The 15,768-nt window shown below is 36.3% G+C and overlaps 1 protein-coding gene across 1 annotated transcript; it reads left to right on the plus strand.

Moving 5' to 3' along the window:
• The first annotated feature begins 315 nt into the window (after nt 1-315).
• On the plus strand, nt 316-15,153 carry Crk (Crk proto-oncogene, adaptor protein). Its single transcript, XM_073089834.1, has 7 exons — nt 316-818; nt 7,162-7,284; nt 7,582-7,834; nt 10,967-11,095; nt 13,064-13,174; nt 13,641-13,736; nt 14,195-15,153. The coding sequence occupies exons 1-7, from the start codon at nt 769-771 to the stop codon at nt 14,300-14,302; spliced, it is 870 nt and encodes a 289-aa protein (XP_072945935.1). The 5' UTR covers nt 316-768; the 3' UTR covers nt 14,303-15,153.
• The last annotated feature ends 615 nt before the right edge of the window (nt 15,154-15,768 follow it).

Raw genomic sequence — 15,768 nt, forward strand, 5'->3', positions numbered from 1 at the left:
TAAAATGAAACCATTGGCTAAACTAAAATACCGTTTAAAATTATAATACTTTTGAACCATTTTTAAATGAAAATAAAATTAAAATTATATTATTCATTTCTTTATTAGAGGTTTATCGTACAGAAATTTTATTTGCGAATATTAAACACTAATGTGTAATTATTTAAATACCAGATTAAAAGTATTAATGATACAAAATTTTAAGTATTTTCATTGTTCATTATAAGAAACTTTTATTTCATATCATTATTTTATTCAAGTATCCGATTATTCGACCATAGACACCACAGACATCGAAGTATCAGGAAAATTATGCGTCAAAATAAAAAACCCACTTTTGTCTACGCCCTATCGTCAAACTTCGCGTGTGTGACTCCGTGGAACATTATTTATAATTCAGTCTAATTATAGATTTATTTTATTTATCGCATCCCAAAGTTAGTAAGGAAGGTGCGCCTGCGAACACCGTCGCTGTAACGGGGCGCTACGAATGCGGAAACATGTGTTTCGATGTGAATATTGCGTGGTGACAATTGATGATTCTAGCAGAAGATAGATGTCAACAAATTGCATTTATTTAGGATTGTGGATGCTGGAGAGTGTTCGGGTTTTGTTGGGGAAGAGCTGTAACATCGTTAGATAGTGCCGGTGTGGTTGAATCATTTTGCGACCGTTATTCGCGTTCGAGTAAGGGCCTAGAATTCACTTCCGGCCGCTATGTGGGCAGCGATAAAGTTTTAATTGTGTGTGTGTGAACCCTACTCCGGTATGGCGAACCCTGCGATTGGGGGCTCCTTCGACTCGAACGACAAATCCAGGTAATACTGATTTTCTTTCACCCACTCATTGCTAGCCCACTGCTGGGCACGAATCTCACAGAGATAAGTGTTTAGACTTAGTCTACCGTGCTGACCAAGTACAGATACACAAAATTCACATCCTGCAGAGATCCCTTTGACCACTGATTTTCCTTAACATTTAACAATACAAAATAAAACAAAATCCATCATAATAGCTCATAATATGCTGTTCCTTTAATAAAAGAATGTGAAATAGAATTGGATCAATGTGTAATTTAATGCTCAATGTTTATAGGTTAATGAATTGGCTTGTACCCAACTCTGACTCATATAGACCTTAGTCAAAGCCCCATTTAACACATAACTCAGTCTTGGGGATTTCTCTAGTAATTTGATTCATAGGTCTATGGGGCATTTTATGGTACTCAGCATGATACTGTATCAGTAAGTTATTACTATTGAGTTACAAAAACCAAAAACAAAATATTTTGTTCAAAGATTATAGAATTATTTTTGAGCGCCAATATCCTATCATCACTTCTCAAGGTGAAGTGGCAAAATAAAGTACACAATCTTTCAAAAAAGTTTTATTCAGTACCAAAAGTGTTGAAAATACCTTGAGCATAAAATTATATTGTTCAATATGCTTGCTTCTTAATCCAATTTTGCACAGTATTTGTGTGATGGCCTGCTTAAACTTTCATTCTTATGAGATTTGTTATAGATTCTGGTATTTTTGGGTTCCACAAAAATCATAAAACAGAATACTTAATATTAACACTTGCGTGTTTATTCGTCCACCTGTCACAGCCAATTTGCTCCAAAAGTATATTATATAGAGAATACAGTTTTCTATATATAATTTACATTTAGGTAATATTAGACAGGTAAGACTTAAGGTATAATGGTAGAGTTCTCCCGACTGGCTCAGTGTGGATTATCTTGTCTTATATGACTAAAATCTACATACCTATATTTGAGCCATAGATATGTCTGAGCTCTTGACTATTTTAAAAACTATGTGATGTTTAAAATGTTTATATAGTAATACAAAAGATATAGCAAAGTTGTTTATATAACATGGAAGTAGAAAACAAACACATTATCTAGTAAGTGGCAACTGCCTGTGGTCATGTATAATGAACCCCAAATAGGATCAGATCTCTTCCTTAGGTTAACTACAACATGTTACCACCGCCACACCTATTTCCACAACAGTCTTGAGCGCTATGTCCTGGTTTGAAGGATGTGATAAGGGTGATATACTTTACCGAGGCATTCTATCTTAGTCCTCAGGGGTAACGGTGAATCTGTGGGCGACCTCAGCTAGGGTTGGTTACAGACGTCCATGGGCAACAGTAGCCATCAGGTAGATAGGATGTTCGTCTGCTACTCCTATATTATATAAAAAATCCCAAATAGGATCAGAGCTCTACCTTAGCTCAACCACAGATGTGTTGCTACCTCAAAAAATTATGTTGTAATGCTTCAAATAAGTGTATCTTATCACACCCTTTAAATAATAACACAGCAGTTAATAACTGTTGTTCTGAAGTATAGTTCTTCTATCTCACAAAGTCCACTCGGGTTTCATAGATGTCTTCGTAAATTAAACTAGCTAAGCTTTGTTGATAAACGCTAGCTATCATACTTAGACCCTGAAACAAAAACAAAACAAGTAATTTATTAGACAATATCCCTATAAACTAATGTATATTAATTATTTATTATTATTATTATAAACCCGTCACGCTCTATGCTCAGGCGAACTTCGTGAGATAGATGAACTATAGGTAAAGATATTGTGATGGAACCTTTTTCAAACCACAAAAGGATTGTACTACCTTCAAAAATAAAGATTTTGAATTTTAACATTTTTTTTTAAATAAAATCTACTGATTTAGAAATAGTAAAACTATTAACATTTTCCTTGTTCTGTGGTATTATAATTCTATTGATATACATAGGAAAATAATATAATATACATATTTTATATAGTAGTTACTACAATATAGGAATTTTGTAGTGGAATGATGTTAAGATTATTGCCTCATATGTAAGTTAAAAAAAACAGTGATAACCTAGTGGTTAAGAAACTCGGCCTCTCACTCGAGGGGTCTGAGGTACAAATCCCAGGCAAGCGCCTCTGATTTTTCGAAGTTATGTGCGTATTAGAAATTAATTATCACTTGCTAAATGGTGAAGGAAAATATTGTGAGGAAACCTGCATACTGGAGAAATCTTAAACAGTTTTCAAAGTTATGTCAAGTCTACCAATTCGCACTTGGCCAATGCAGTGGACTATGGCCTAATCCTTCTCATTCTGAGGGGAGACCCGTGCCCAGCAGTGAAAAGTAATGGGTTGATGATAATGTAAGTTAGCTGACATTTACATTTGACGGTGGTAGAATTATCTGTGGTGCGACCCTGACAAAAATCCACCACTATTTCTATGTCTACTAACAGCTGATAATCGCTGCTATATTCTAGATTGAAAGGTGTGGTGGAATTCACATAAGAAACATAGTTTTTTGTTTTATAATATCGGAGTAGCAGATGAGCATGCAGTGCACCTGATGGTAAGTGGCTACTGCCGCCCATGGACATCTGTAATCAACCCAGATAGGATAAGATATTCCTACCAGAGGTCGGCCACAGGTGCGCCGCTACCCCTGAGGACTAAGCTGGAACGCCTCGGAAAAGTCTGTAGTTATCTGGGGCTTTCAAACTTATTCCTCAGTGGTGACACATCTGTTGCCAACCTTATAACCAGTCTAATCTTATTAGGGGTTGAGTGATGTCCATGGGATGTAGTAGCCACTTACCATCAGGTAGACTGCATGTAAATTTGTTACTCCAATATTACAAAAAAACCCCTGGAAACACAGAACTGTTTCACTGAAAATATGTATGGCAGTGAAACCATATTGATCCTACCATCTATCCATATTATGCAAACCGAGGGGGTTATATTCAATATTAAAACCTGAAACTAACTCTCTCTCACCTTCAGCTAAATCAAAAAGGAATTAATAGATTCAATGGATAAACTTTTATTTTTAATTCATTATTTTCATTTGTATAAAACAAATGATTCTATGTTGTTCTTCCAAAAGCAAGAACAAACTATGGAAAAAAGACAGTTACTTTTGGAGCAGCACATCTATATAATAAGATACCAGGCAATGTTAATGATTTTTTAGGTTTATGTGAAATTATTCCAAATCCAAGTAAAATATGGCTTTTATTGGAATCAGTCCTGATTTCTTATCTGTGAGTACATCAGTTTGTTCCTTCCTGTTATTTAATTATATACAACTTTCAAAGGTTGCGGTCAAGTCTGTAGGGAAAAAATGTAATATGCAGCTGTATGAAATAAGAAAATTTAGTATATGTTGATAATTCATCAGGTGACTGTCAATAGCCATCAGGTGATTATGATGGTTTGATATTCCACCTAATAAAAATATTTAATAAATAAAGTTACTCTTAAACAAGATCACAGGATCCATTTGTTTGTGGTACCTGTTATAAACATAGCAATTTGTTGAAGCCATGTGTTATTGGGTCCTCCATGTTTCAGTTCATTATTATTACGATGAATGTACAAGATGTGGAGTGAACTTCTTACAATATTACGCGATGACATGGGCCTTTTCAAAAGAGGGTGCAAAAAGTGCTCTCCTTGAAAACCAACGATGCTTGCATATGTATGCAGGTGACAAGCAATTTGTACTATAACTCACTAGAATCATCAGAGACATTTTTTACAAAAGGAACATATATCCACCTTGAGCTGACTTCTTTTATGTTTTTTAATCAATCCAAATTCTTATATGAAAGTTTAGAATGAAACCTGAATGCAAATTATACTAATAGTAGAAAGCAATATATCTAAAGCAATTACTTTCAACCTAATTTAAATTGTTGAAGACACCATAAAATCTATTTATACACAATAATTTAACCTGGTTATTCAGATATTTTATATGCTGCAACTATGCCATTACTTTGTCTATGCAGGTTGTATTGGTTGGAACACCCTGTATAAATATGTCTCCCTTACCACACTCCATACCAATACACAACAGCATTTTAACACTGTCCTCATTAGGCAGAAATTAGTATAGCGCTAATGCCTCCAAACCTGTCGAAACACTTACTACCTTGTTTAAAATTCATGATCAAATTTAAGATGTCACATACATAATCTCATTTATCAAAATAATGTGGCATTCTAAACAGAAAGTCGCTTTCGGTTTCACAATATTAATACAGATATTTGATTTTAACGACCGCCCCAGATTCGACAGGTTAACTGTCTCGTTAATAAACACGGTTATTTGTATGTTACCAGTTTATGTGGGTTTATTAGTTAGCGAGAACTCCCGAGCGGCTTTGTTTGACACTCCTGCGCACGGATTTTTCATAAATAAAGAGAATTTTAAGATATTTTGGAGGTCAAAATAAAATTATTTTACTCTGGCAAATATATAAACTTTAGGTAAAAGTCTTATACGAAAAGATTAAGTTATCTATATAAAAACGTATAAATAAATAAGCACCTTACATATTAGATAGTTAATTGTATCAGGGGTTACTTTGCGGAAATCCATGCTATTAAGTTAAGATTAAAACTACTTCGCAACAGTCAGGTACAAATATGTATGATGGTATATATTTTTTTTATTTTTTATTTTTTGATGATATATTTTAAAACATGCAGTATGTACATACTGCAGTATGTATAGTTGTATATATACCATCATACATACATATATACATATTACATACATATATACCATCATACATATTTGTAGCGGATTGTTGCGAAGTAGTTTTAATCTTAACTTAATACCTTACATATTAACTTAAAAGGTTAAAATATGGCAATATATCTGTAACTATCTACAAACTAAATTTAATTGAATTTATTTATATGGAAGTCGCGTTTCTTACGACTAATATAGGGATTAAGTAACGCAATAAAGTAGGGGTTAAGATCGCCACATGTATGCCATACCATCTCTTTTAAATCGGAACACACTAGCGCTTAACATCTTGTCGTCAACCCATTATTTCCGAACTGCTGGGGACAGGTCTGCTCTCGGTATGAAAGAGGTTTAACTCATAGTCCACCATGATGGTCAAGTCTGAATTCACACACCTTTTGAGAACTTATTTTGAAAAACGTTTTGGGTTGTAAGTTTACTCATGATGTTGCCTTTAACCATTATAATAAGTGATAAATATTTTTAATACGCTCATAACTCTGGAATAGCAGAGGTGCCTGAGATTCGATCCTCGCACCCATCGATAGAGAGGTCGAGTATCAACTACTACGCTACCACAGCTTAAAGCACTTAACACTGCTGTTAAAAGATAAAAACGTTTTTATTTTGTGATAGAAAGTTGAGCACTGGTCACAGTTGAACGCAAAGTTCGACCACCTTTTTAAATGATTCAAACAGTTCGGTGATATTATGTATGATTCATTTACTATTTACTATGAAGCCAGCCACACTTCGTGAAACGTTTAGTTTGGTATCGTTAAGGAAAATAAATTACAATTAATACTGTAATTAATTGAAATTACTCATCGAACTTGAACAATTAAATATTTTACGCGGACAAAAACGAATGTAGTCAATTTTATTATTTCGAATCAAATATAAAAAAATTGAATTGTAATAAAACAAATAATTATTGTAATTTAAAACTTTACAACTATTGACTTGAAAGTTTTATATACTTCGATTTGTCTTTTTGTGTTATACATATTTTACGTATTATGTATTTTATATATTTAGATTTCCCTGTGCACTGGTTGTGTAAAACGGGTTAGTAAATATGGGCAGATAGAGTTTCAATGCCAACAAATTTAATTTTGTTTTCCTACTTTCCCCAACTTGATGAAAGATGGCGTCATGGGTAAGTTTCTAAACATTTTGTATAGCTCCGGGTTGAAATTAGAGTAGTGTACTCCCTCTCCAAGCAGCATCCCATCACTAGCTAAAAGATGTCCCATTGCCAAAGACATTGTTTACATGGTCGTTTGAGGTTTTGATTGGAATCTATTGCATACCATTCTTAGTTTTCATATAAAAATGGTATGCAATAGTTAGTTTTATAGAAAACATTCATCATCTCTCCCATCGATATCGGGTAGTAGTTTCAGTTGCAAATGGACGAAAAATTATTTACTTAAAATTATTTAATTTAATATGAATGATTCTGATTTTATATAAAATGCCTACAGTAACTCCTAATGATAACTCTTAATTATCAAAAAGAGCATATAAAGTTGCAACTTCCATGTTATAAAGAATCTGGTAGTAAAGATACATTGTTTTTCTTCCAGCTGGTATTTCGGCGTGCTGTCGCGGGCTGAAGCGACGAGGCTGCTGCTGAACGAGACGGAGAGCGGCATCTTTCTCGTCAGGGACTCCAGGACGATACATGGGGACTACGTGTTGTGTGTCAGGTTTGTGTGCATTGTGATTTTAGGATATTTCGTAGTTCGAATGCAGTGGTACTAAAATTACATTGGTCGCTAAATAACAAGAAGATAATCATACTTGTAATAGATTACAAAACCCTGAATGGATTTCCCTCTGCTGCGAGGGTAGCGGAGAGGATATGCTGGACTATACAATAAATACTAAACTTTGAAAGTTAGAAAAAGTGGTCTAATTTAACTAAATGTCCCCTGTGACCCCTCCCCCCAAATTTTATGTGGCGATCGCGCTTATACTGACTGTGTGTATTCGATTGTCTGCAGGGAAGACGACCGCGTCTCCCACTACATAATAAACCGGGTCGTGTCACCGGACGGCACGACCCGTTTCCGCATCGGGAACCAGCTGTTCGCGGACATGCCGGCGTTGCTGTCGTTCTACCGACACCACTACCTGGACACCACGCCGCTGGTGCGCCCCCTACCACAAGCGAGCGCTCACACTGCAGCCCCACCACCGCAACAGCCGCACCAGGTGTTGGAGGTCGTCATCGCGAAGTTTGACTTCGATGGAAGCGTGAGTTTCTTCTCTTACTCTTCTCGCTATTGTTATTCAGTACTGTTGTGGTTCTACCGGCACCACTACCTAGATACGACGCCGCTGGTGCGCCCCCTGCCGCAAGCGAGCGCTCACACCGCCGCCCCACCACCGCAACAGCCGCACCAAGTACTAGAGGTCGAAGCGTGAGTTTCTCTCTTACTCTTCCTGCTATAGTAGTACAGTACTGCTGTCGTTCTACCGGCACCACTACGTGGACACCACGCCGCTGGTGCGCCCCTACCACAAGCGAGCGCTCACACTGCAGCCCCACCACCGCAGCAGCCACACCAGGTGTTGGAGGTCGTCATTGCGAAATTTGACTTCGATGGAAGCGTCAGTTTCCCCTCTTTGTTTGCACGCCCAAAGGGATTTTCACATGTAAGGTGAGCTTATATATGTTGCATTATTTCATATTCAAAACGGCTATATTTTTAACCAGTCGGGTTTTTTTTTTGTAATAAATCTTTAATGTTATTTTAAGATAATAGAAAATATAACTTAGGAATTGGCAGTTCTTTCGAAATATCATCATACAAATAATTCCCTTTTATCATTTATTTATATCCTTGTTACGAAACCGGATATATTTTCGAAATGATCTCCATAGTATAGTCAGCATCACTATAAATAGATTTCCTCATATTGTGTGGGCGTCTAAGTTGATCATTATTTCATATCTGTTTCCATACTACGCTTTGCAAATTATAAATAAAGCAGATATTCGCCAGTACGGTATGTCAGCGTTACTATAAACAGACCTAGAAATCTAGTTTGCTGGCCCGATTTGAACATGCTTTTGGCTCATGCAGGCTCGCTTTTAGAGTTCCGTATAGCCGTCGAAAAAACAGTGAGTTTTGTGTATTAATGGGGTAATAGTAGATGACCCGAAACATAGTGAAACCTGTAGTTTGATAAGCAGAGGTTCTTGGTTCGATTCTAGGTGAGGCAGAAATCGCCTGATAGATATTTGTTATGAGTCCGGGGGAAATTAACGTAGCACGATTTTTATGCAGCTTTTACAAGGTATGACAAAAAGCAAACGCTTTCTACACTCACAGCCCCACACTAGGACTCCCTGTATCATGGATACCATGGACACACACAGAGACAAATACACAAACACCCAGACCCGGAAACAGAAATCTAAATTCATCATTTACATTTCTGTCTGGCGGGGATCGAACCCGGGACCCTCTGCGCGTCAGACCGGTATGGTAACCGCTCCGCCACGCGGGTCGATGAACACGATGACAGATGACTTCACAGAATTCAAGTGTATACGTGCGGCATTGCCTTTTTTATTTTTTTATACAAAAGTCACACTCATTTGTTTCATAACAGCAGTCTTTGTATCTAATCTGCTTCTTTAGAACAAGCAGTCAATTAACTAAATATATAAGTAATTGACAATGGCGTTGTCAATGCATTCGTTCAACCAGTTATACTTTGCTAATGGCTCGTTACCGAGTCTGCCACCTTCGGCAAACATACGCCGAGGGTAGCCTATTCCGTGTCGTTTTTATACGTAAACCCAGCGATAAAGCAGACAGGCTGCCTGATGGAAAGCAGTCACCATCGTCTATCGACATTTGGAAAAACCAGTGTCTTCTAATGCATCGCTGGCTTTGACGAAGAGCTCTTTTTGCGCCTTTTTAAAGAGCCTGAAAGTTGCATAATTTTTTTAAAACTTAATCTATTTTCACCGGAATGGAAAGAATTCATTAAAAAATACAGGATTATGCGTCATCGAATACCGTCGCCTCAAGGTTCAAATTTTGCAAAGGAAAACCTTCAAAATCTCCGCTTGACATAATTATTACCTAACATCTTTATTTACTTCCTTGTACAATCATTTAATGTTTCAGTATTTTGTTACAAATAATTCAGTCAAGTCATGCTGTATATGTAGATATGGTGGTATTGAACTTGGGTAATTCACTCTGACGGTCCGACCAACTTAACCTAACCTAACCTCACACACTTATAAATCATATAGTGCATATCGCAATTTAATTATAGCTTGTTTTAAAGGCAAGGTATTTTTTATTAAAACGAAACTTACATACAACTCAGACACGAGGCATTTAAATTTAAGTTTAGTGTTTTTTTTTGTTTTGCTTCATTCTGAGAGTAAATTCGTGCTCACCCGAGAGACATCTATGTTAGGTTTTCCATGTAAAATATCTAAGCTGAGGCCTGTTTATATAGTTAAAAATATAAGTTAAAAGTGCCAATGATTGATTGAAGATTGACGAGTGAATAACGATGATTCAAAAAATATTTTGTATAAACCCGGAAATTCCGGAACACTGTCCGAAATCTGAGATACTCATCCTAATGCAAAACCTAAATAATCTAGTCTATATTTAAATTGTTTAGACTGGACTAGTTTTTATGACGCTTTGACTTATACCGATGAAAAATTGAGCCATTTATCAAATATTTCAAATTCTTGGGAAAATTTTGCCCCTTGCACAAGGTTTTTTATACTTCACTTCATATTTTCAATGTTCATCTGTGGGGGTTGTGTTGACTTCAACATCGGATGGAGTAGTGTGCTGTTAGACATTAAATGGACGGTAATGACGATCTAAATCTTACCGATAAATCGGTGTTATTTCGCTTTATGTGTTTGGCATATCACGGAACAGTAGTAATGAAAAAGTAAAACTGATATTTCTTCTCGATCCACTTGTGGATTATGGTTTAAACTTCAAGTAATCCAAATGGCAGACACGCAGGGGCAGTGGCTATAAATATAAAAAGTATGTTATTAAAAACAAATACGACATATTAGCCATATTCCCCAATTCCCAGGATGCACCCAACCCGTCACGTCTATTCTTAACAATACCATATTCCCAGGACGCACCCAACTTGTCACGTCTATTCTTAACAATACCATATTCCCAGGATGCACCCAACTTGTCACGTCTATTCTTAACAATACCATATTCCCAGGATGCACCCAACTTGTCACGTCTATTCTTAACAATACCATATTCCCAGGATGCACCCAACTTGTCACGTCTATTCTTAACAATACCATATTCCCAGGATGCACCCAACCGGTCAGGTTTGTTCCTAACAGTGACTCTCTTCCCCCAGGACGCAGACGACCTGCCGTTCCGTCGCGGCGAGCGGCTGATGGTGATCAACCGCGACGAGGAGCAGTGGTGGACGGCGAGGAACAGCGCCGGGAACACCGGCTCCATACCCGTGCCTTACGTGCAAAGGGTGAGTTGTTATTTTATGAGGTCTTTAAATTTTGTTTTCATATAGATGTGTAAATTTTTTACACGGTACAAGTTACAGTATTTTTCATAAGGCTTTTTTTTAATATAGGAGTAGCAGACGAGCATACAGTCCACCCGATGGTAAGTGGCTACTGCCGCTCATGGACATCTGTAATCAACCCCAGATAGGATTAGATATTCCTACCTGAGGTCGGCCACAGATGCGCCGCTACCCCTGAGGACTAAGCTGTAACGCTTCGAAAAAGTATGTCTTCCTTACCACACCCTTCAAACCGGAACACAGCAGCGCCTAACACTGCTGTTATGAGGCAGTAATAGGTGTTGCGGTGGTGCCGCCGGAGTCGAACCACAAAGGGTTCTACCACCTTCAAAGGCTATCTACGTTTTGATATAAAACTCCGTAGTTTTCAATTTTTTTCCTATAAATATATCCAAAATATATCCAAAATTTGTAGGTGTTTCCACCAGATTCTTTCCGCCACTTCATACAAAACTTCATAGGTTTTAGAGTTATTTGAATGTACTATTTTAGCTATGTTTTTATGTTCTAGTTTAGTATTTTTTTAATAATAGTTTATTGGTAACGCTTGACAGATATGATGTTTAAAGACTTTTTACCCAACTGCGGAGGGTAATTTTTTCAAACCTATGTATGTACCTCAGTCTTTGGTACGCTATACAGCGCAATCAGCTTGCCGGATTTTAACGTATGAGATGTCGTTGGCTTCGTCTGATCTAAATTATGGGATTAATATAGGATATATTTTTAGCTGTAGAGTTTTGTTCTTATTCAGTAATTCCTAGTTTCAAGTAGTTAAAATATTAATTAAAATAACGCTTGACGACCAATATGTTTTATTAAACATAGTCAAAGTAACGTGAATAAAGTTCTTGATATATCATTATATATCAAGAACTTTATTCATCGTCATTCGTTACTTTAGATGTATTCAAGTTCAAATGTAAATCTTCTTTATTTTGGTAGAGTATTCTAATTTAGTGCTCGTGAATCTCGTCAGCTCGTGAATAACGCCCGTAATTAATAATCAATCTTTCCAATGTTTCGCGTACCAAAGATCGGCATTAGACAATTTCTTTATACTAAAAATTGTCAATTTTCGATCTTTGGTAGGTTTGAATAGATTGTTTATCAATAATGTACGTTAAAGGATACTATAATAGGAAGGTTAAGTATGATTGTAGTGGTTGAAAACTTTGGTAATGCGTAATGTTGGGTAAAAACACAATGATTTTCACACATTGTTCTTGTTTAGTCACCTTTACACTATTGTTGGTACATTTATACCTCCCGTAACGTAGTAGGCCTTATAAGTATTGTCGCTACCACAAATGATTTAGTTCTTAAATATTATATGTACAATGTACATTACAATAAAAATGTAGGTATTTATTTTTTATTTATTTATTTCACATATATGACATACATGGCATACCTGCAAATATAAAAAAAAAATCGTAAAGGTATGTGAAGTCTATCTATACGCATTTGGCCGGTGCGGTGGACTATGGCCTAATACTTTTCATTATGAGAGGAAACCCGTGTCCAGCAGTGGGACAGTAATGGATTGATGATGATGATGATGATGATGAATTATTTATTCTTTATGAACATTACAGAAATGTAAAAGCACAAAGGCGGAAATATGGTATATACTGGCAGAAAATGATATATAGCATTATATAGCATTTTCTGCCAGTGTTTAATATTCAATATTGAATGCGAAATAAGGCTTCTTTGTGAATTATGTTGCTTGAAGCTGTAAATTTTAATTATAAGATATAATATCACACATCTAATATTAGAAATATAATAATCAATTATATTTAAACCTTAATAATAAAAAGATTGAGAACCACAAGCATAGCGCTATAAAAAAAGAACTCTAGGAATATATCAAATTATATATCAATGTTATTATATTTCCAGCTTCTGGACCCACAAGGCATGCCGTACCCCCCGTCGGAGGCCCTCAGCCAGCTGGGCGACCCCCCCAGCCCTCCGAACAACAAACATCAACAACAACGCACTAATATGCAAGTAAGTGACATTATCTTAACAACACTGTCAACAACAGTTGTGTTGCTAAGTAACATCTTATGTTACATGAGCAAACAAGTTTCCTACGGATGGCTTTTGATTTTTGAAATAAAAATAATATAGAAGTGACCTAACTGATGGAGAGTGACTTCTGCATCCCTTAGACATCTGAGACCTCCTAAGGTCTCTAATCTTAGCTGACCTTAGGGTCGTCCACATGTGCAATGCTAACTTGCTACCCTTGAAGAGTAAGGCAGATCGCCTTGGATAAGTATATCTTTCTTACCACAACAAAAGACAGCAGTACTTAACACCGATTTTATAAGGTAGAAATAGGTGTAGTGGTGTTACTGCCAGAATCAAACCACAAGAGGTTCTACCACCTCAATACTCAAATACGGATAAATAAATATGAATATCCATTTCTTATAAAATTAATAGCGATATGAATTTGTATGCGTTTCAGCGTACCCTACCGGCGTTAGCGAGAGTCAGACAAACCCGGGTGCCCAATGCGTATGACCGGACCGCCCTCAAGCTGGAAGAAGGTGATATAGTCAAGGTACATACGTCTAATAATAAAGTTATTTTTTGCCCTATATGTTTGTCCTTTTTCTATTATGCATTGAAGTTTGAGCTTTTCCCCGTATATTCACTTTTTATGTAACATGAATTGAGAATTTTTGGATCGGATAATCTCCCAAAATGCCATATAATATTAATTACTAACTTTGAGATCTCAGAAGTACGAACACATCTGAGTTTCGAAACTTCTATGCAGAATCTTTTCGTGTAAGAAAATACAAGCCTGATAAGTTTTTTTGATAAGTTTCTTCTTTACATCAAAATCTTAACAGTTTACTACTATTATTATTTGTTATATAAATTAATAAATAATCATAATTCTTTATTTGCCTAGAATAAGGTTAAGGTCTTAAAATTCAGGCGATTATGTTTGACAAGGAGAAAAGACATTGTATGTATAATATTAAAGGTGTTTAATAACTTTCCTTTTTACAGGTAACAAAGATGAACATAAACGGCCAATGGGAAGGCGAGCTCAATGGGAAAGTCGGCCATTTTCCTTTCACCTACGTCGAGTTTTTAGACGAAAATATCACAAGCTAAACAGCGCCATCTATCGAGAATAGCTCTGAAATACAAATAAAATGAAGTGAAGTAACCTAGAGTGAGTTTTAAAAATCATTGTGTAATTAGTACCGGGTACAGTGGAATAGTTTTTATACTAATTTCAATCGTTAGTGTTTGTTTAGAAAGTGAGTTGAAGTGATTTCTTTTGAGAAATATCTAGCTCGACTTGGCGGAGGCACTGCCTTGCCTCCAGATTATATTGAGTTTGAAAAATGAGTGGTGACTTTTTTGTGACGTAACAACGAACTGTGACTCAAATTTTGCTGTTTTTTATTTAAACAGAGACGCACGAACCTGCATTTACATTTTATTATATATGGATTTTGTATGTTATACACGGACGGACATTTTTTTAATCTGTACACGGTTTGATATATCGATTTACGCCCACCGACGCATCGGGCTATGTTAATGATAATTGTATAAATTGTATGAAAATATTAATTATAATAATTGAAGCTTTCTTCTATAACTTTCGCATATAGCCTTTGTAAGTGCATTTCGCGGTTTATTGTTAGAAGCCTTTTCAAGTTGCTTGTCATGATGACAGCTGTCACATTTGACAGAGAGATGCGTTCCACTTATAAGATATGACGACTATTTGAGTTCCACTTAAATGCTGCCATCATGTAGAGATTTTTGCGCAGGGAATATGTCAGAAATTGTAAAAAAAAACTTATGAAATAAAAAGGATAGTGGAACGGCATATATCAACGTTCTTGTACATTTGTAGTTTGGCATGAAACAATATGGCGTCATTTTATTATGAACGCGTTTATTAAGTCATTAAAAATAACAAGCTATTTGAAAAGGGGTTTGCACGCAACACTTAGTTAGGGTTCTATGTCTGCTATAATTCAGTCGTGGTCAATTTATATAAGAGGTATTAAATATAACTTTATAAAGGATGTGTTGGTTGTAACGCAAATCGCACTTGGCTAGCACAGTGGACTATGGCCTAAGCCCCTCTCGCTCTGAGAGACACATGCGCAACAATGTGTTAATATAGCCCGCGTCAGATTGCTAGTCCGCTCTGAAATTGTTGCGAGCAGGTGTAGTCATACAATTTGCTATGGCGACGCGATTCATTTCTATATTCATGCGGACTAGCAGTTTTACGCGGACTATATTTTTCCGAGCTGTTTCAGCTTAATCCTCTAGCTAGCTAAGGGTAAGCCTCTAGCTAATGGGTTGCGGCGTATCTGTGGCCGACTTCAGATAGGAATCAAATCCTATTTGGGATCGATTACAGATGTCCATGGGCAGTAGCCACTTGACATCAGATACTGCATGATCTGCTACTTCTATATTCTAAGAAAAGAAATTGGTTGAAATAATAAAAAATACTGTAGTGTGAATAGACCACGACAGAATGATAGTGCGAAACGACCTCACTGGTACTAATCATATCTCTATTCTACACACTAAGCTTTAAGCCTAAG

The sequence above is a fragment of the Epargyreus clarus genome, unplaced genomic scaffold, assembly GCF_041222505.1.
Source record: "Epargyreus clarus isolate Ecla_fem2 unplaced genomic scaffold, WU_Ecla_fem_2.2 ptg000031l, whole genome shotgun sequence".
NCBI classification, from domain to species: Eukaryota; Metazoa; Arthropoda; class Insecta; order Lepidoptera; family Hesperiidae; genus Epargyreus; species Epargyreus clarus.

What these genes read in the sequence shown, in the direction of transcription:
- Crk (XM_073089834.1), top strand. Translation starts at nt 769, where the DNA reads ATGGCGAACCCTGCGATTGGGGGCTCCTTCGACTCGAACGACAAATCC. An exon ending in GACTACGTGTTGTGTGTCAG is followed by an intron (nt 7,285 to 7,581) that starts GTTTGTGTGCAT and finishes GATTGTCTGCAG; the next exon opens with GGAAGACGACCGCGTCTCCC. An exon ending in AACAACGCACTAATATGCAA is followed by an intron (nt 13,175 to 13,640) that starts GTAAGTGACATT and finishes TATGCGTTTCAG; the next exon opens with CGTACCCTACCGGCGTTAGC.